General features: G+C 40.7%; 1 protein-coding gene across 3 annotated transcripts in view; it reads left to right on the top strand.

The window, feature by feature from the left end:
• The window catches only part of LOC143500316 (uncharacterized), a 55,421-nt gene extending 38,128 nt beyond the window's left edge, over positions 1 to 17,293 (top strand). Inside the window, exons 1-6 of one of the 3 annotated variants that reach the window (XM_076994403.1) lie at positions 2,525 to 3,195; positions 3,379 to 3,482; positions 15,756 to 15,866; positions 15,952 to 16,041; positions 16,236 to 16,406; positions 17,101 to 17,293. In XM_076994403.1, the coding sequence (XP_076850518.1) occupies positions 3,450 to 3,482; positions 15,756 to 15,866; positions 15,952 to 16,041; positions 16,236 to 16,406; positions 17,101 to 17,274 (579 nt within the window). In that variant the 5' untranslated portion in view covers positions 2,525 to 3,195; positions 3,379 to 3,449 and the 3' untranslated portion in view covers positions 17,275 to 17,293. Of the gene's footprint in view, positions 1 to 2,524; positions 3,196 to 3,378; positions 3,483 to 15,755; positions 15,867 to 15,951; positions 16,096 to 16,235; positions 16,407 to 17,100 lie in introns of those variants that run through there. The other 2 variants (XM_076994401.1, XM_076994402.1) reach the window with 2 other exon arrangements.
• Positions 17,294 to 20,402: the final 3,109 nt, after the last annotated feature.

Here is a 20,402-nt window from a genome sequence, read left to right as displayed (position 1 = left end):
TTGTGTGCGCTGAGTTTGTGTGTGTGTTGGGTTTGTGTGCGTGTGTGTCTGTGTTGGGTTTGAGTGCGTGTGTGTGTTGGGTTTGTGTGCGTTGAGTTTGTGTGTGTGTTGGGTTTGTGGGCGTGTGTTGGGTTTGTGTGCGTTGAGTTTGTGTGTGTGTATGAGTGTGTGTGTGTTGGGTTTGTGTGCGTGTGTGTTAGGTTTCTCATAGCTCTCTACATGCTGCTCTTTATTCCACCACTTTAGCAATGCACCATTAGCAGTGCTATGTGCAAAATGATGAACAAACTCTGATTATGGATGCACATGGAAAGGGATTGTGTGTGTGTGTGTGTGTGTGTGTGTGTGTGTGTGTGTGTGCGTGGTGGATGTTAACATGGTCACCTGCTGAAGTAAAGGCCCTGTACTGGTTTTTGTGGGATTTAAAAAATAATTTTAAAGCTTTTTATCATGGAACAGGACTGTTTGTTTGTTTATTTGTTTGTTTGTTCATATGGCTACTCACTTTTTTCTTTCACATGTTCACTACTGATTCATTCTCACTCTCACTCACTATTTTTGTGTCTTACATTCAGTATTTGTTCTTTTTAAGGCTGCTGACAGTATTTATGTACTTCTGTCATTTTTCCCACCGGAGAACATGATTGTAATGAATAAAGTGTTAGCATTCAGTTCTGAATGTATGTTCTCTTGGTGTCTGACTGGGGTTGTGTTAATGTACGGATTGTGAAAACCTTTGCTTTACTTTTTATTTAAATATAATTCTTCCATTTATTTATTTTGAAAAGGAACACTGAACATTTATTATCACTCAAACAAATACTTTCTGTCGTTTGTAGTTTTTTTATTCGTCCAGTATTCTGTTACCTGGCCACCAGTGATGGCTTAGTTACCTTGAAAAAGAAATCCGATTACTGATTTCTCCTTTAAAAAGTAACTTAGTTATGATACTGATTACTTGATTTTAAAAGTAACTACGTTAGATTGCAAGTTACATTCAGCAGCAAAATTCTAACTGCACAGATGGGTAAAAAGCGGAGGACAAATTTCGATTGTGGTGACAAATCACAATTGACAAAAATATGGCACATTTTTTACATTTATTTAAACAGTGTTGGGAATGTTACTTTAAAAAAGTAATTAGTTATAGTTACTCACTACTTCAGGGTTGCCAACTCTCACGCATTGAGCGTGAGACACACGCATTTGACTGTCTTCACACACCACACATTCAATTTCTCATGCTGAAAAAAAAAAAAAATCTAGTTTATTTACCTCTGATCCACATCTATGTTTCAATGAGTTACTAGTTCGCTCTGGCGCCAACCACTGGCGATCGATCGAGATATAACCAGTACTGGATATAATACTTAATCTGTGTCTATTTTACACCCCCGGTAACAATTTACGTTCGCTGCTAAACCCTAGCTAACTTTTGATATTTATTGCACATCAAAAGACCAGTGCAGGATAAAATCCTTTAAAATCCGAAATCTTTGTAAAAAAAAATAAATAAATAAAACAGTTACACTATGTAAAGTGCATTTACATCTATCAAATTAAATTAAATTCTCTCAACCTGAGACAACTGGTTTGTTCACAACAGAAGTAAACTTAACAATAAAACCTCTATTCTTAATTAAATAAATCCAATACCCAGTCTGGTAGACATTTAGGAGCTTCAAGTATTTTCTTAAATAAGGTTTATGGGTCATTCCAGGATTTTGGTACATTTCCTGTCCCACCACTTAAATTTCAAATGTACATGTCCAAAATATCTAAATGACAATGTTTTTAACAAGGTACTTGTTATAAGACAAACTGTAAAATTTGGTGGAAAAATAAGCGCCTTAGATATTATTCAAAAGACCGAATACCTTTGAACCACCTCAAAAAATGGCCGTTTTCTCTTGTCCCACACATTGGGTGACCAACTCCTTTGCCAAATTTAACAATTAAAATAAGCTCTAAATAAATTACTTCCTCTTGTATATTGTTGAAATGCATCTCCTTTACTTATGAAAACAACTTCTTTGGTCTACATTGTATTGCATGTCACAGTTTTTACACTATAAGAAATTTTATCTGGCAGAGAAAGGGTTAAAAATATTTGTGTACTGGCACAAAGGAATTTGCATCACAGGGACATTTCCTGCCCACATGGGAAGAAAAATGGTAAGTGTTCTAACAATTTTCAAGGTTTTTTTCCAAATATGTTTGTCCAAGTTGTGTGTGTCACTCAGTGAATGCAACTCTGTTCCTCATTTTGTAAGACTAATATTGAGTACAGTCAAAATTTACTTTATATACTTATATAATTATATTTGTCCTTGATCTTGTATACATAGCTAAATTTTACAGTGAGCATCTGTTCCTGGGGTAGACCACAACTTAGCCTAAATTTGCAACCCTGTTACTGCATACCAATTTACATCTAATAAAGAAAAAACTGCTTCCATATCTGAGCTTGACGAATCAAACTTTTTGATAACCTGTAGATAATAAATATATGATTTAAAATGATCAAATTGAAGATCAAATTTTCAGAAGTGACCACCCCTGAAATGTACCAAAATCCTGGAATGACCCTTATATCGCCACATTGAAAATGCCAATTTTTCTTCAGCTTGCTCCTGACTCGCCTTTTCTGCCTCTTCTCCATTTGTGTCGTGCGTCACTGGTGTTTGGGCGCACGTGTAACAACACTGGCTCTGATTGGCTACCATAACGCTGCCTTAGCCAATCGCTTACTGACTTGTTAAGTTAAACAGGTGTTACACCGAGAACTGTGGCCTAAAAGTGGACCTGACCACCCAGGGCCCAAGTAGGGAGAGGGGCCCATGAAAATCCTGATAATAGTTTTTTGTGATGTTTTTATTTTGGTGTTTAATTGGGCCCTCTAATTAATTATTTATTAATTAATATTTCAAATATATGGATAACATCAACTGAGGGAATGAACTTTAGTCTCAACATATTGAACATTCTGGGGCCCCCTCTTGGCTGTGCAAAATGGTTTAGTCCGCCCAACAGCTACCGGCAAGTGTAACGTCAGTGAGCCCAGATTGAATGACCTGGGGGCTAGACATCATGCTGCCCAAAAAGCACAAATCAGGTTATCAAAAGAGGAAAGAAAGGAAGGAAAAAGAAAGAATGCAGAATGAGGGGAGGCAACTGTTGACAGCTTTCCCAAAGGTGAACCGAGTTTGCTTCTTATACAAAGTCCAATTAAAGTTAACGTAGTCCACTCCAGACAGCTGCTGCTGTTTGTATGCTCACGTGAAGTCGTTAGCTTAGCTAGTTGCCAACAAGGCTGCTTGCGGCTGTAAGTATAAAGACAATTATGAGCCGGCTAACGTTAGTTGTCAACATAACCAGTTTCAGAACAAACAGTGGTGCTGGTGCAGCAGCAGGAGCAGCCGTGGCCAGTCCTGACGGCTCTTCTGAAGATGAGCCTGAGGTTAGAGATGAACAAAGACAAGGTGAGATCATTGTTCAAGTATTCAAGGGCGAGCTCCCCCCTCCGACCCCCCTTATGTTGGTATGTTGGTTAGAGAGAGAGAGAGAGAGAGAGAGAGCTGCTGACTGGTAGAATTACTGACTAAATGTGAGTTGTTTACCTTAAGTTTAAAGTAGGTTAGCCTTTTGGCTCAGTGCGTGTGCTATAGCATATTGTCTACTAACACAGCAGAGCTGAAAGTGAAACTTAATAAATGATCCTCCTAGCAATATTTCTGCTGTATATATCAACATGTAAATAGCCTACCAATATCACTGTAGTAGGCTCAAGTGCACACTAGCAATGTATTATTTTTGTCTGGTAAAAAGCCTTAGCATTGCAATGCTTTGCTGTGCTTAACACTAGAAGCGCCGCGCCTCATTTACATACTTATACCTAGAAGCGCGGAGGGCCGGTCATCTGACCGCTTTCACCACCTCCTACTAGCGCCGTGTTGTTTTCACCTACTTAAAGCGCGCCTCGGGCGGTCAAAAGACCGCTGAGTCTTTACACAGGGGAGCTGGTACTGACACATAATTAACGCTAGATGGCGTTTTGCACAAAAGGAAGAATGAGCCGCCCAAACAAAATATTCGTAATGGTGACATTTGCACGTAACGTTAATATGTTAACAAATTAATGTGACTAAACCTTTTAGAATCAGTGCCTTGTGACCTTGTTCTCTGTAGCTTCCCCATTGTCAGTTTTGTTTAGTTTCATATTGCATTTCCTGGTTTGTGCAAAAACGTAAATGCAAAATATAGTTTCAGTTTTGTTTCTTGGTTAGTGTAATAGTTTGCTTGGTTAGTGTAATAGTTTGCTTATTTGTCTGTGTGTTATTCTCATGGGTTAAAGCAAGAAATTTTCATTTGACTGAAAAATTTTTCCTGGCAAAAGACAATGCCAGCAATTACTGAAAATGTGGTGTAGTTGGGACACGGCCTCTTTTGCCTAATTCTACACAATAAACACATTTATAAAGTATATTTATCTAAACAGCCTGTGTAAGGAGAGAAGAGAGAATGAACACCTGAGCAATAAATGTACATAAATGTTTATATAATGGAGTTATCTGGGGGTCCTCTTCCAGAAAATTATTTAAAGATCAAGTCAAATTTAGTGAATCCTGGTGAGAGGTATGAAGCTCTCGTTTTTATCAGATTCACCATCGCAAAAACATAAGCCGTAAGATTACATGCTTTAAGTAGGTATGTTACAAAAAATTTAACACCACTGGATAGAGCTTTTAAATACAAACAGAATAACACCATCCATGTTCAGCCTGGTTTAAGCCTTTATACTTGACGCAGCACGAGTGGCGTGAGCAGCGCGAGGGTCCGCACGCCGAAAATGACGTAATCGCGGTGACTCCACCCGTGCGCGAGAGCCTCGCAGTCGTGCACCTCTCGAATTTTGTAACTTCGCGCGCACAGCACTTCAGCGCAGTGAACCAAGTCATGTTTGCCGGGTTCATACACCTTTATAAGGTGGAATTAAAGCACTTGTACGTCACTTTCAAGGTCCATTTCAACGCGTTCTCAACGTTAAATTTAAGTTAAATATTTAAACATATACTCGAAATGATTCGAAATAATTCGCTTTTTATCACATTATTTAATGGTTGTTTATTTTCAAAACGCCCAATCTTAACGACTTCACGTTCTCTCATGTTTCGTCCTGGAATTACAAGAGGCTCGTATTTGTTAACGTAATCCAGGAACTGTTCAGTCAGACAGATATTTGTTGTGAAACGAAGTAGTTGCATTTTCAAGCATTTTAAAGTACTTTAGCCTAAATTCGAGCACTAATGCAACATTACAATTGGTCAGGTAAATGTTCATTCCACTGTTTTGAGGGGTGTTTCTTTATACTACCACATATTGCTTCGGTCTACACTGCAAAAAGAATGTGACGCAGCAAATAGCCTCCGCCGTTCGCGCAGGTGTACAAAGTCGCGCGCTACGATCACGCCAGGCAGGAGGGGGGTAAAAACTTTTCTACGTAACATCCGCAAATCTGAAGGCGGAATGAACCGCAAGTCGATCAAATGACACCGCCGTCATCCATCCAGCGCTGATGAGCGCCAGTGAGAATCATATCTCGGCCACAAAACAGATAGCACGCGCGTGTGTTGTTTATTATGATTTGACGGATTTTTTCCCCAAAATAATCAAATGACGGAAATCCGTCGTAGTGACGGAGAACTTTAACCCATGTATTCTGTTGGCATATATGTCACTATATTATCATGTACGTTCGCCACACCACTAGCCCACTGGCCCGCACCCCCACTGTGAAGCGTTCACGTCTTTTGTCTTGCTAATGCAACAGACTGCGCTGCAGCCTTCCACCCCCACATCCACAAAAAGCTTGTTCGATACTCAGTAGCAAAGTGAAGCCCGTAGACCGAGCTAAAGCAAGTTTGTTTGTATACTCAATGTTACGCCATTTCAAGTTTTAATGTCTAAAAGTTGTGTATGTTAGTGAATTGTAGGCTATGGTGAACATAACAAATCTACAAATAAATGTCTATAATGTTTTGTGTTAGACAAAGAACAAAAAGCATAAATAGGCAAAATAATTACAAAAATATCATTATAAAAGGTAGGCTATGTACCTTTGCGTAACAAAACGCAAAATTATTAAAATGATACGGATGGCTTCACGAATATAGTTGCCTCTGTCCTCTCTAATGTTCACTTTTTTATCTTGCCGTATTGTGTTGCCGTTTCAAATGAGGTGTTTGATCGGTGAATAGCCGATGTGTGATCCCACGTCCTAACGACCGTGTTATCACCGAGCGTTATCACCATTCGGTGATTTACATGTATCGTATATTGCATAAGTTTCGTTCCCCACCTCAAATTAAGTTCCATTTATGTAGTGAATTGTGAACTTGAGAATAAACCTCCACCGCTGTGGTTAATGTTCATGCACTGTTTGAACAATATTTATTAATTACAGCCAGGTTTTGGAGGTTGTAGAACACAGCTACAGGCCAACAACGGGTGCATCCCGTCTCTTTTTAGCGTATATTGCATAAGTTTCGTTCACCACCTCAAATTAAGTTCCATTTATGTAGTGAATTGTGAACTTGAGAATAAACCTCCACCGCTGTGGTTAATGTTCATGCACTGTTTGAACAATATTTATTAATTACAGCCAGGTTTTGGAGGTTGTAGAACACAGCTACAGGCCAACAACGGGTGCATCCCGTCTCTCTTTAGCGTATATTGCATAAGTTTCGTTCCCCACCTCAAATTAAGTTACATTTATGTAGTGAATTGTGAACTTGAGAATAAACCTCCACCGCTGTGGTTAATGTTCATGCACTGTTTGAACAATATTTATTAATTACAGCCAGGTTTTGGAGGTTGTAGAACACAGCTACAGGCCAACAACGGGTGCATCCCGTCTCTCTTTAGCGTATATTGCATAAGGGCGTACTCACACTAGGCTCTGTGATCCGGGCCCGGGCACGGTTGCCTGCCGAAGCACGGTTCGTTTGGCTAGTGTGAGCGCTCCAACCGTGCCCGGGCCCGGATCAGTTAACCGTGCTCGGGCCCGCTTTGAAGAGGTGGGCCAGGGCACGATTCATGTGGACTCGGGCACGGTTCGCTTCTAGTGTGAGCGCTATCCGTGCCCGGGCCCGCTTGGTGCCTCGTCTGATTGGTTCATTTCGCTGGAACTCAAACATGACATCAGTGATGCGACGCTCACGTTAAACAGTCATAGCGGCAAAGCGATTAGCAGACAATCGTTGTGTTAAATTATCGATAAATCTGTGCTTGCACCGTGTTTCTGCACTCCCAAAACGACTCCAAAAATACAATAAAAAGAGAATCGTGAACTCTATAGTGTTGTGCGAGCGCGCTTTTTTCCAAATAAAGCGGCGTTGTGATGACGTAAGCGTGCTCGGGCCGGGTTGCTGAAGCGAGTGTGAGTGCAGGCCGGAGGGGGAGTGGGGAGGGGGGATAACCGGGCCCCAGCACGGAACGAGCAAACCGTGCCTAGTGTGAGTACGCCCTAAGTTTCGTTCCCCACCTCAAATTAAGTTACATTTATGTAGTGAATTGTGAACTTGAGAATAAACCTCCAAGCTTTCAAGCAAACTGTGTTGCTGTTCAAACGCCCAAACCGAGGAGTCACGTAAACTATGTTGCTGTTCAAACGCCAAAACCGAGCTTTCAAGCAAACTGTGTTGCTGTTCGATCGCCCAAGCAGAGTTTTCACTCAAACTGTGTAGCCGCATCCCGACGAATTTATAGCTCACGTTGCCTCTTGAATGCTATTGTGAATAAAGTGTTCATAACAGCACCGCTCATGCCATCATCTCAGTTTCGCTCGCAAAGGTATGCATTTACATACGTAACTTGCATTCTGCTTAATTCTTTTGTAATGCCAGTGTGTCAAAAGCAGCCATACATAATGTATGTATCTAACAGCTAGCCCTGGCGAAGAGGGATTATACCTGAGAGATCATTTCTTTGAGATATTGACTTGATAAGTAGGCTAATTACCATTCGCAGAATTCCTGCAAACTACTAAAGCATTTATTAGGCAAAGCAAGACGCTCTCACGGTTTGAAAACCATTGATGTAAACTTATATATAGTATATATTAAATAATATTAATAAATAAAGTATATATTTTAAGACTTTGGAAAGTGAAACACTTTCACTTTCGTTCAACGGACGAATTCCGTTTTGTCTTTACACAATAATCAGTTTGAACTTTGAATAATTTAGTTTTGAAAACTATTGATCTTTATTTAGTTATACTAAATATTAAATGACATACGAATCTTTGCGACACCCGCTGGCAGAAAAGAGAATCACAGTCTTGAAGTGTAGGCGACGACGACAATATTACAGAGATACGAGCGAAATCGATTGAAACTAGCATGTGCAGGGTTTCTTTTAACAATGTAAAAATACTAGTTTATTAAAAGGACAATTCTGGGAAAAGTCATGAAAGGAGGGTTCTGAAATTGGATCCAGTGCAAAGATATTATTATTTTTTGTGCTGCTGCGGTCAAGTGACCGGTGCTCGGCGCTTCTAGGTATAATTAGGTCGACCAGAGGCGGCGCTTCTAGTAGACGTTACAGCGGTCAAATGACCGGAGCTTTGGCGCTTCTAGTGTTAAAAGCTATCAGTGCTCAATGAATTCATGACGTTACCAAAGCCAATGAATAATCATGTTGATCTCCCCATAAGTGCTATGTAAAATGGAAAAGCCTTCAGCACTCATTAGTGGTGGCCACAGGAGTAGATGGGCACCTTCAAAAACAGTTCCAGACAGAAACAGAGAAACATACCAAGATCTTAGAGAGGCTTTTGGATGTAACTCTTCATTTGGCTTCAAGAAATCTTGCATTCAGAGGCAAAACCTCAAATTTGGATGATGTCCATAATGGCACTTTTCTTGGAACTCTTGAGTTGTTGCCCCATTATGATCCCTTCTTACATGAGCACTTAGAAAAAGTAAGACAAAAAAACAATAGGTTTCCCACACTACATGTGTGAACCCTAATAAGAAAGGGTCACGTTTAACTCACTACCTAAGTCCAGACACGCAGAATGAGTTTATTGAGCTCTGTGGCAAAAGAGTGCTCAACACTATCCTGAAAGAAAGAGAAGATGCAATATATTACTCTGTCATATGTGACTCAACACCAGACATATCTCATACAGAACAGAACATGCTATTGGTAAGATATGTACATCACGACAAAGAAGACTGGTGTTTGAAAGATAGTTGAGAGGTTTATCGAATTCAAAGATTTTGACAAAAAGACAGGCCAGGAAATTCCCAAATTGATTGTAGAAGCGTTGCAGTCCAATGGCATACCTTTACAAGAATGTAGAGGACAAGGATATGATAATGGAGCCAACATGTCTGGGAAGGTGAAAGGAGTACAAGCTCAGATTTTAAAAGTCAATCCACTTGCTACATTCTCCCCCTGTGCTTCTCACACGCTCAATCTGGTTGGTGTCCATGCGGCTGAGTCATGTCCAGAGGTTGCAACATTTTTGGGCTCTGTAAACCGTCTTTATAATTTCTTCAGTGCTAGCCCAGAGCGATGGGCAACCTTGAAAGAAAAGACGGGATGTTCTCTTCATCGTCTCTCTGACACTCGATGGAGTGCCCGCATTGCTGCAGTACGAGTTGTGGCAGCTCACTTGCCCTCCACCCTTGAGGCACTAGAATGTCTTAGCCACCTGCAGTCTGACAAGTAAAGCAAAGTCCGAGGCAAATGGTTTGATCAGTTATTTTAAGACCTTTGGTGCCATCGTCCTTCTTAACACTAGAAGCGCCAAAGCTCCGGTCATTTGACCGCTGTGACGTCTACTAGAAGCGCCGCCTCTGGTCGACCTAATTATACCTAGAAGCGCCGAGCACCGGTCACTTGACCGCAGCAGCACAAAAAATAATAATATCTTTGCACTGGATCCAATTTCAGAACCCTCCTTTCATGACTTTTCCCAGAATTGTCCTTTTAATAAACTAGTATTTTTACATTGTTAAAAGAAACCCTGCACATGCTAGTTTCAATCGATTTCGCTCGTATCTCTGTAATATTGTCGTCGTCGCCTACACTTCAAGACTGTGATTCTCTTTTCTGCCAGCGGGTGTCGCAAAGATTCGTATGTCATTTAATATTTAGTATAACTAAATAAAGATCAATAGTTTTCAAAACTAAATTATTCAAAGTTCAAACTGATTATTGTGTAAAGACAAAACGGAATTCGTCCGTTGAACGAAAGTGAAAGTGTTTCACTTTCCAAAGTCTTAAAATATATACTTTATTTATTAATATTATTTAATATATACTATATATAAGTTTGCTTCAATGGTTTTCAAACCGTGAGAGCGTCTTGCTTTGCCTAATAAATGCTTTAGTAGTTTGCAGGAATTTTGCGAATGGTAATTAGCCTACTTATCAAGTCAATATCTCAAATAAATGATCTCTCGGGTATAATCCCTCTTCGCCAGGGCTAGCTGTTAGATACATACATTATGTATGGCTGCTTTTGACACACTGGCATTACAAAAGAATTAAGCAGAATGCAAGTTACGTATGTAAATGCATACCTTTGCGAGCGAAACTGAGATGATGGCATGGGCGGTGCTGTTATGAACACTTTATTCACAATAGCATTCATGAGGCAACGTGAGCTATAGCCTAAATTCGTCGGGACGCGGCTACACAGTTTGAGTGAAAACTCTGCTTGGGCGATCGAACAGCAACACAGTTTGCTTGAAAGCTCGGTTTTGGCGTTTGAACAGCAACATAGTTTGCGTGACTCCTCCGCGACTCCTTGCGACTGATAAATTTGCTATGATCTCGGAGATATTTGATAAATTTGTGAAAAACAGTATTGCTTCTTACACGCCCGGTGAGAACATAACTGTTGATGAGCAACTGTTCCCAACTAAAGCTCGCTGTCATTTCACTCAGTACATGGCCAATAAACCCGATAAATTTGGGATTAAGTTCTGGGTGGCCGCTGATGTTGAAACAAAATATATGTTGAACGCCATTCCCTATCTAGGAAAAGATGAAAGCAGGCCGGCTGGTCAACGGTTGTCTGAAAATATTGTGTTGCGTTTGATGGAGCCTTTCACGGGTAAAGGAAGAAATGTAACGACTGACAATTTCTTCACTTCATTGGCACTTGCAAACACCCTTTTGGCGAACAAAACCACTATTGTTGGTACGATGAATAAAATGAGACGTGAGATGCCCCCATGTACACAGGCACAGTCTGAAAGATTTTCCACCAAGGTGTTGCGGGCTGGAAAAATAACTAACGATTTACCAGGCAAAACCTAAAAAAAATGTATGCATCCTGAGCTCAATGCATCAGACAGTTTCAATTGATAATGGCGCAAAGAAACTGCCTGAAACTGTTTCATATTACAACACGACTAAATGTGGCGTTGATGTTATGGATCAAATGGCACGACTGTATTCGGTGAAGGGAGGCACCCGTCGTTGGCCTGTCGCGGTTTTCTACAACCTCCTAGACCTGGCTGCAATAAATGCACATATATTGTTCAAACAGTGCATGAACGTTAACCTGAGCAGACGAAGGTTTATTCTCGAGTTGGTAAAGGAGCTGTGTGCACAGCAGAAAATGGCGAAAGCGGCTAGGGCAGTGGCACAAAAGCGAATTTTACCTGAAGCTCCTTGCCCGCCCTCAAAAAGAAAACAATGCCAAGTCGGCAGATGTTCAGGGAACAAAACGTATGACATCTGCCAGACATGTAAGCGACTGGTCTGTGGCAAATGTGCAAAGACTGCACCTAAGCTGTGTTTTGAATGTTGAGTTGTGTGAAGCTGACACACAAATCAAAACAAAGGGAACTTAATTTGAGGTGGTGAACGAAACTTATGCAATATACGCTAAAGAGAGACGGGATGCACCCGTTGTTGGCCTGTAGCTGTGTTCTACAACCTCCAAAACCTGGCTGTAATTAATAAATATTGTTCAAACAGTGCATGAACATTAACCACAGCGGTGGAGGTTTATTCTCAAGTTCACAATTCACTACATAAATGTAACTTAATTTGAGGTGGGGAACGAAACTTATTTAATATACGCTAAAGAGAGATGGGATGCACCCGTTGTTGGCCTGTAGCTGTGTTCTACAACCTTCAAAACCTGGCTGTAATTAATAAATATTGTTCAAACAGTGCATGAACATTAACCACAGCGGTGGAGGTTTATTCTCAAGTTCACAATTCACTACATAAATGTAACTTAATTTGAGGTGGGGAACGAAACTTATGCAATATACGCTAAAGAGAGACGGGATGCACCCGTTGTTGGCCTGTAGCTGTGTTCTACAACCTCCAAAACCTGGCTGTAATTAATAAATATTGTTCAAACAGTGCATGAACATTAACCACAGCGGTGGAGGTTTATTCTCAAGTTCACAATTCACTACATAAATGTAACTTAATTTGAGGTGGTGAACGAAACTTATGCAATATACGCTAAAGAGAGACGGGATGCACCCGTTGTTGGCCTGTAGCTGTGTTCTACAACCTCCAAAACCTGGCTGTAATTAATAAATATTGTTCAAACAGTGCATGAATATTAACCACAGCGGTGGAGGTTTATTCTCAAGTTCACAATTCACTACATAAATGGAACTTAATTTGAGGTGGTGAACGAAACTTATGCAATATACGCTAAAGAGAGACGGGATGCACCCGTTGTTGGCCTGTAGCTGTGTTCTACAACCTCCAAAACCTGGCTGTAATTAATAAATATTGTTCAAACAGTGCATGAACATTAACCACAGCGGCGGAGGTTTATTCTCAAGTTCACAATTCACTACATAAATGGAACTTAATTTGAGGTGGGGAACGAAACTTATGCAATATACGATACATGTAAATCACCGAATGGTGATAACGCTCGGTGATAACACGGTCGTTAGGACGTGGGATCACACATCGGCTATTCACCGATCAAACACCTCATTTGAAACGGCAACACAATACGGCAAGATAAAAAAGTGAACATTAGAGAGGACAGAGGCAACTATATTCGTGAAGCCATCCGTATCATTTTAATAATTTTGCGTTTTGTTACGCAAAGGTACATAGCCTACCTTTTATAATGATATTTTTGTAATTATTTTGCCTATTTATGCTTTTTGTTCTTTGTCTAACACAAAACATTATAGACATTTATTTGTAGATTTGTTATGTTCACCATAGCCTACAATTCACTAACATACACAACTTTTAGACATTAAAACTTGAAATGGCGTAACATTGAGTATACAAACAAACTTGCTTTAGCTCGGTCTACGGGCTTCACTTTGCTACTCTGAGTATCGAACAAGCTTTTTGTGGATGTGGGGGTGGAAGGCTGCAGCGCAGTCTGTAGCATTAGCAAGACAAAAGACGTGAACGCTTCACAGTGGGGGTGCGGGCCAGTGGGCTAGTGGTGTGGCGAACGTACATGATAATATAGTGACATATATGCCAACAGAATAACACACAGACAAATAAGCAAACTATTACACTAACCAAGCAAACTATTACACTAACCAAGAAACAAAACTGAAACTATATTTTGCATTTACGTTTTCGCACAAACCAGGAAATGCAATATGAAACTAAACAAAACTGACAATGGGAAAGCTACTGAGAACAAGATCACAAGGCACTGATTCTAAAAGGTTTAGTCACATTAATTTGTTAACATATTGACGTTACGTGCAAATGTCACCATTACGAATATTTTGTTTGGGCGGCTCATTCTTCCTTTTGTGCAAAACGCCATCTAGCGTTAATTATGTGTCAGTACCAGCTCCCCTGTGTAAAGACTCAGCGGTCTTTTGACCGCCCGAGGCGCGCTTTAAGTAGGTGAAAACAACACGGCGCTAGTAGGAGGTGGTGAAATCGGTCAGATGACCGGCCCTCCGCGCTTCTAGGTATAAGTATGTAAATGAGGCGCGGCGCTTCTAGTGTTAATGTGTGGGTAAAGATTCTGCGGTGGATTGAAAACCGAAATGTGAGGGTTACACTCACACAGATACAAGCAGAAACCCGGAGTGACAGCTAGAGGGGGGGCGTAGCCCTACGTAAAAGCGTGGCACTTTGGAGAGGCCTTAGAACCAGTATTAATTTTGACAGCAATTTTTTATTTAGTTTTAATCTTAGTCTTTTGACTAAAATGACATTTAGTTTTAGTCATAATTTAGTCATTGGATTTGTTTTTAGTCTTAGTCTAGTTTTAGTCGACTAATTATCATTAGAATTTAGTCGACTAATTATCAAAAGAATTTAGTTGACTAAAATATTAATATGTTTTAATTTAGTTGACTAAAATATATAAAATATTAATGGTGTAATAGTCATTATATACACTTGCAAAAAATGAAACATGAAAATGAAAAAACAAATTTCTAAACAACTTTATTGACCTGAACTTATAGTTATTGAGCATAACAATAACAAAACATTGATGACCAGTAGGCCCGCTCTCCCTGAAAACATATGGAGTTTGTTATGAACAATGCATATTACATTCTATATAAAACTGGGTGCCGTAAAAACAACAATGCCATAGCCTGCAGATGTCATTTCATTTGTCGTATTTTTCCCAACATCATCGTCCCACATGGTTTACACACTGTCTTCTTTTTCTCAAAGTCAAAAGAGAAATGTGTCCATATATCGCCTCTTATCTTTCTCCCTGCTGACATTGTCTAGTTAACTTCGAGTTGAATTTCATGAGTGACCACAGTTCACAGGCTGGTATGGTCTTCCAGGGTTCTGTGCGATGTGAAGACGTTAGTACTGATTGGACAGTTATCCGGTTTGTCCCGCTACTACGCTAAAGTAGTTACGGTTGGATCTCTTATAAACTTATCCCTACCTTTCTCAAAAGCTAAATCAGATCTGATTGAATGCCGTCGCTGGCCAATATTTTCGTCTAGTTTTTATTTCGTTGATGAAAATGTCCATTAATTCTTTCTCTCCCCCCCCCTCTTTTCCTGGTCCACCAATAATTATCACTTTGCATATTGTTATCACTATATTATACAGAATTGTTATAATTGTCATTTGATCTATACATAAAAACAAAGTTGTCCTCCAAAGATGGGGGGGTGGAGGTGGGCCATAAAAAAAAAAAAAAAAGTCCATTAATTTTGTCATCGTTTTTATCCCTTCGTATAGTTTTTATTTAGTTATCGTCTCATTTTTTCGTCATGAAAAAAAGGTTCATTGACAAAAACTATGACGAAAATTATTCGTCAATGAAATTAACACTGCTTAGAACAAGACTGTGGAGCTCTTCAGTACTTCTAACTGTTCAAACTAACTGTACATCTTAAATGTAATAATTTTTTCAAGTTATTGAAAATTGTAATTTATTACACCAATTGCTATTTATTTTTATTATTTTTTAAGTTATTACATAATGTGTTCACACCTCATATTTTTGCAATTTATGCAAAACCACTTCTCTCCTGAGTCAGCTTAAGTGATTTTGGCTGAAATTTTATGGTTCCCACTGAGTGAGTGTGCTAATGTGTTGCAGCCCCCAACATGTAATAAAGACAAACACACACACACACACATATGGCCACCTAAATAACACAAAATCCTAACAGCTGATGAATATTTAATTAGGAGATTATCAGTGAGCTGTAATTAACATCATTAGTTAAATCTCTCTCTCTCTTCTACACACACACGCTCTTCTCTCTTTCTTTCTCTCTCAGGACTACATGAACATGGTGCAGGACCTGGAGCAGGACCGGGCACCAGGAGGAAGTGACATCACGCTGACCAAGCTGAGAGAGATGCTGAGGGAGAAGGAGAAGGCTCTGGAAGTGCAGTACCTCCTGCCACTCCATCAGTCACTGCTGCCATCCTGTTGAAGCAGCCTCACTAACCTCAGTGTGTGTGTGTGTGTAGATTGCGCTGGATGAGAAGTTTGTGGCTGTGGAGGAGAAGGAGAATGAGGTCCACATGCTTCAGCTGAGCGTGAGGGAGAAGGAGAGAGAGGTGGAGCGCCTGAACAACCTGCTTTTACACATTGAGGAGACCATCAATATAAGCGTGTGTGTTTGAGGCAGAGAGAGGGAGCAAGAAGATTTTCGAAAGTCAGTTTTTTTTTTGAAAACACAAGCTCTTAACAGTGCACTGAGGAGGGAGAACCAGCTGAAGGTGTGTGTTTGTGTGTCTGTGTGTGTGTGTAGGAGTGTGTGGAGAGACATAACCAGGCTCTGTCAGCATGCACAGCTGAACTGCAGGACCTGCGCAGGCAGCTAAGTGATGCCCGGAAACCTGTCAGCACGGCAACCGAGGACACACCCTTAGAGACGGCCAAGCTGCGAGCCTCGCTGGCTGAGAAGGATGCCGTCATTAACGTGAGACCTTTGACCTTTCTCTCAGACCTCAGGATTAAACCTGAGGGTGTTGACGGCCGTTACTCCCAACGATAGGGCAGTCATAGCCTGGTGGTCAGGAAACTGGTCTTGTGACCGGAGGGTAGTGGGTTTGATCCCCAGACCTGAGGCCATGACTGAGGTGCCCCTGAGCAAGGCCCTTAACCCTCAATGGCTCCCTTGTATAAAAATGAGATAAAAGTGTGTGTAGGGATTCACGTTTTTCACTTCCGATACCGATTCAGATATCTGAGGCTTCGTATCGGCCGATACCGATCTGATTAAAACAGTGCTGAGTAAAACAGTGCTGAATCGACTTAAAACATTGTTTTTTAAACAGACATACTGAATTACAAGTTTATTGAAAACTCTGCACCAGTACAGCACACTTAAACACACATAAAACATGGACACCCACCACCCATCCCATTACTGTAGCAACCACAGGGACTGGCCCGACTGCTAGCCAACGATGCTCCCCAGATGCTAGCGGTCCATGCCGTAAAGATAAGAGGCTACCGCTCTCTAATGTTAACTGGGAAATCAGTACTGGGTCAGGATTCAGTCCTGGGATGGTCACAGTCACACCCCATGACCTCTGACATTTGATAAGGTAGCAGTCTGGGGCACTGGAATGCCAAAGGAATTTGAAACGTGAACTGTTGTCTATTTTCAGGAGAAAGTTGACGATGTTCAGAGCGAGGCTGCGGAAGGGAGAGACGCCCACAGCCAGGACAAGCTGAAGGGGGAGGAGACAGAAATGGATGAGGAAGGGAAGAGTGGGGAGTACAGCATCGCATACCTAATCTTAACTTGTGTGCTGAGAGTGCTTTTGGCCAGTCTTAATTAATAAAACTCTCAAAATGTGTTCAAAATGCATGTTCCAAATTATTATTATGCACAAGTTTTCAACCTTTGCATTTTTATAAAGAACAAAAAAATGGTCATTTGTGAATTTATGTGAAGGTAATGTATATAATGAATTTGTGAAGGTAATGTATATTGATATTTAAAAACTAGTACGTTAGGCAGGAGGTGCGCACGCGAACACACTGCTTGATGTTTAGTCAAAGGGACCCAAATGCCAAACCATAAACAAACAGAAAACAAAGAACAGAAACCTCCGCCAAAAGGAGTGCGGAAAAAGAGAAAAAGAAAAAACAAATATACACCAAGGGTTAAACACGAAAAACCGAGAAAAAAACGCGGAGAGAACTCGACGCGCGGTAAGTACTAAAAACAAGGAAAACGAAACACAAATCTTAACAACTGAAGAACGCGGATAAACTTCAACGCGAAAACGAGAGAGAGAGGGGTAAGTAAACAAAAAACGTCCGGGAAAAAAACGACTACCTGACCAATAATGGCGAAATACAAAACCCTACCTGAATGAAAACAAAAAACCGGACAGGAAGAATACAGCGGGGGGGAAACTTGAGATGGGCCAAAAGGCGCAGGAGATAAAACTCGAAGATACAGGAGAAAGTGAAGAGAAAAACACTGAAGAGCATGAATCGGAGAACGAAACCCACGATACCGGCTGACCGCCTGAAAGACCAAACAACTCAGCGAAGACGAGTCGCAGTCGGCTTCCTTAAGAAGGAAGAAAACCGACTGCGGGTCACGTACGCTGATTGCGAGTTGTGGAATGTGAACGCCCTCTGGTAGTCATGGCATATGTGGAGGAGGGACCTGCCCTGACAGAAGACCGCGAGCGCCCTCTGGTGGTCATGGGCGGGGCAGCGCTGGGGCCCGCCCTGACATTCTGTTTTATATTTGAAACTGTTGTGTATCAATTAATTATATGCAGTGCTTGTTAATGCATCTTACATTGCCTTACAGTTCCTCAACGATGAATAACTAGGCAAAAATGGCTTATAACTCAGAAAGACTGCAAAGCAAGACTGAAATACTTTACTGAATAACAAGTATTTGTATTTGATTTTCAAGTAAAAAATGCTGCTGGTAAGTTCCCTATATATCCCTATTTCTCTTCCCCTCTATAGCCAATCACACCATCATAAATGTCCATATGATGCCTGCCCTCAAGAGGCCTATGCTTTCCTCTCCACAACCACTACTTTTGGTAATTCTTTCATAGCTAGCCTTAGCACAGCTTCTAAATCCAAACTCAACTAACGAGACTGGCAGACATAGACTATGAAACAAGGAACTGGACATTGAAATAACTGAGGACATGTGGCTTAGAGCCTGAAAAACACAGTTAACCACTACAAATTCCTTAATCTGGCGAGACTTTCTTCATTCGACTTCAGAAGTAGTTGGGAGAAAAACAATGGGGAAAGTGGCGTGCTTACTTAGCTAATAGGAAGAATAGCCCATGTTGACTCCTGATTTAAATATGACCTCACATCGTGTTTTATTTATTTTTTATTTATTATAATTTTTTTTTTCCTTTTGTTTTTTTTTGTGTTTTTTATATTGCAACCCTCTTACTACATGGTTAAATGTATGCCTTGAACTTAAAAGATGTTTACAAATAAAAAGTAAAAAAAAAAAAAAAAAAGAATATGTGGATTTGGTTGAAATACATAGAGTTGGTGACTGAGTTGAGACCTGAAATGTTCCACCTATATCTGCAATCAATTTCAAATCCCCTTATTCATAACCCTTTATAGCTTCTCTGAGAGGGTAATTGCAACCTAATAAACCATCATTGTCCACCTTAATTGTGTCAAGTCAAACAGGGGCCTCACTGCATTAAAGCAGATAATTTCAGGCGAAAATCTTCATTATGAACATGGAGAGCCATGATGCAGATTGTACTGTCCTAACAGTCACTAAATTATGTCATCCATGTTGGTCTCCCTGTTTACTAAGGTCATACCCTGCCCCGCTTTTACTATGTGCATCGTGCCACCAGTTCTATATGAGCATCACCAGCAGATATTATATGTAAATGTGCCATATTACACCGCAACCAAAATTGGTCCTCCGCTTTTTACCCATCTGTGCAGTTAGAACACACACACTAGTGATTACTAGGGGGCTGTAGTGCACACATGCCCAGAGCGGTGGGCAGCCCTAGCCGGGCGCCCGGGGAGCAGTTGGGGTTAGGTGCCTTGCTCAAGGGCACCTCAGTCATGGCCTCAGGCCTGGGAGTCGAACCCACGACCCTCCGGTCACAAGACCAGTTCCCTACCACCAGGCCATGACTGCCCCAAAAACTTCCTGTATTTACCTGCTGTACAGCTAATCAGTTTCTAAACCAGAAAATCCTCCCTGGGAACAAAGGCTGTGCCCAACTTAGCTGGCACAATTAATGCATTCTCAGTGCCACCAGTTCCATATTGATTTACCTGCTGCACTATCAAACACTCCCTAGCCAAGCATATCAATACTGTCCTCACTGGCGACTAAAGTAGGCTCACTGCTACTGTTAATGCATGCTCAATGCTGCCAGTAATATATGTGCACTACAACGCATTGTGCACTACAACACACTTTGAATTAAATTATCCTAATATTTTAAATACTGTACCACCATAATATAACCAACCACTCCATTGGAAACTCTGTCTATATTATGCATGCCCTCAGCTAGCCTGTGCTTTCCTCTCCACAGCCACTGATTAGACACTTTAAATGTGAAGGTATTTCAACATTTTAAGAATTTTATCTTTACATTTATCAGAAAATATTATTGAACATGAAATCCGATCCAGCGATTGGTTCTTGCAGGCAGACACTTACGAATTGCTCCTACACTTCGCTTAAAGTGAGACTGAGAGGCTTGATAACTAACTTTTAGTCTCAGCTTTTAACTAAGAATTATTTTAGACATAAGTCAATTCTTAGCAGCATTCTTAGGAGTAATTCTAAGAAGTTTGATAAATACGGGCCCTGGGCCCATATTTATCAAAGTTCTTAGAGTGGAATTTTGGACTTAAGTGCTGAAAAATTCTTAGATTTGCTCCTACTCACAGAGTTAAGTGTAAGTGCCAGTTATCAAAACTC

This window comes from Brachyhypopomus gauderio, unplaced genomic scaffold, assembly GCF_052324685.1.
Source record: "Brachyhypopomus gauderio isolate BG-103 unplaced genomic scaffold, BGAUD_0.2 sc140, whole genome shotgun sequence".
NCBI classification, from domain to species: domain Eukaryota; kingdom Metazoa; phylum Chordata; class Actinopteri; order Gymnotiformes; family Hypopomidae; genus Brachyhypopomus; species Brachyhypopomus gauderio.
The sequence above is the reverse complement of the archived record's forward strand: the minus strand, read 5'-3'. Positions and strand labels throughout refer to the sequence as shown.